This window comes from Pygoscelis adeliae, unplaced genomic scaffold (genome assembly GCF_000699105.1).
Source record: "Pygoscelis adeliae isolate BGI_AS28 unplaced genomic scaffold, ASM69910v1 Scaffold432, whole genome shotgun sequence".
Taxonomy (NCBI): domain Eukaryota; kingdom Metazoa; phylum Chordata; class Aves; order Sphenisciformes; family Spheniscidae; genus Pygoscelis; species Pygoscelis adeliae.
The window spans coordinates 197,497-198,340 of NW_008824289.1; the positions used below are offsets into that span (position 1 = coordinate 197,497).

At 57.6% G+C, this 844-nt stretch overlaps 1 protein-coding gene across 1 annotated transcript in view; it reads right to left on the reverse strand.

Annotated features, from left to right (window-relative positions):
* KIAA1755 (KIAA1755 ortholog) overlaps nucleotides 1-844 on the reverse strand; it is a 7,984-nt gene that overhangs the window by 4,946 nt on the left and 2,194 nt on the right. Inside the window, exons 5-6 of the mRNA XM_009318754.1 lie at nucleotides 687-807; nucleotides 399-577 (exon numbers count right to left, since the gene is read on the reverse strand). Coding sequence (XP_009317029.1) covers nucleotides 399-577; nucleotides 687-807 — 300 coding nt within the window. The remainder of the gene's footprint in view (nucleotides 1-398; nucleotides 578-686; nucleotides 808-844) is intronic.

Sequence of the window (844 nt, forward strand, 5' to 3'; positions counted from 1 at the left end):
CCGTGAGAGCTCTCAGCACAAATACTGGCCCTAGAAATGCCAGGGCAAAGCTGCTGGGAACGTTTTTCCTGAAAAAAAGATGGTTTTGTCACTGTTTTTCAGCTCTTGGGAAAAGGAAGAAGCCAAATGTTTAGTGTTTGGCATCTAAAAGCTGAACGGCTTCATTGGTGAGGAATGGTGTGGGAGGGCTCGGTGCAGCTGGGAACCGGGGCAGCTGCTCAGACCAGACTGCTTGTTTTTATGTTTTTAATTTTTTTTGCCCAGCTGAAAGGAAATTTTCTGCTTGGGGGCTTTCTGGCCTCCAGCAAAGCCCTGAAACCTTCCTCCAGAAAACCCTCTCGAGCAGCATGGCATTTTCCCTCCAGAGGCCTCTCCTGACATCCCCCCGAGGGTCTCACTGTGCTGGCGGTACCTGGCAGGCACACGATGCCTGAGTGCAGCAGCCCGGCGTGCAGGTCCTGCCAGGCCGGCGGCTCCCGGACAGGGGTGCTGGTGCTGGGCATGGAGGGACCGTTCTTGCAGTCGGTCCTTTTCAGGGACCGTTCCTCTGCAGGGGCAGCGGCTGCAACATCTGTACCTGCCCATGGGGACAGAGGAGAGAGGAGCTGGCGACATGCAATGAGGCAGAGAAATGCAAAAGTCCCTGCAGAGCCCAGGCAGGCACTGCAGCCCCACTCGGACGGTACCTTTCCCAGCTGACTTGGCTCTGCCCAACCTGGGCGAGTAGATAGCAGACACCTTCTTCCAGGCCCCTTCATGCTGGCTGGTGGCTCTTTCATCCCCGGGGGCTGCCCCGAGCCGTGGCCCCTTCAGGAAGGAGAACTTGTGGCTGGAGCTTGGGGGG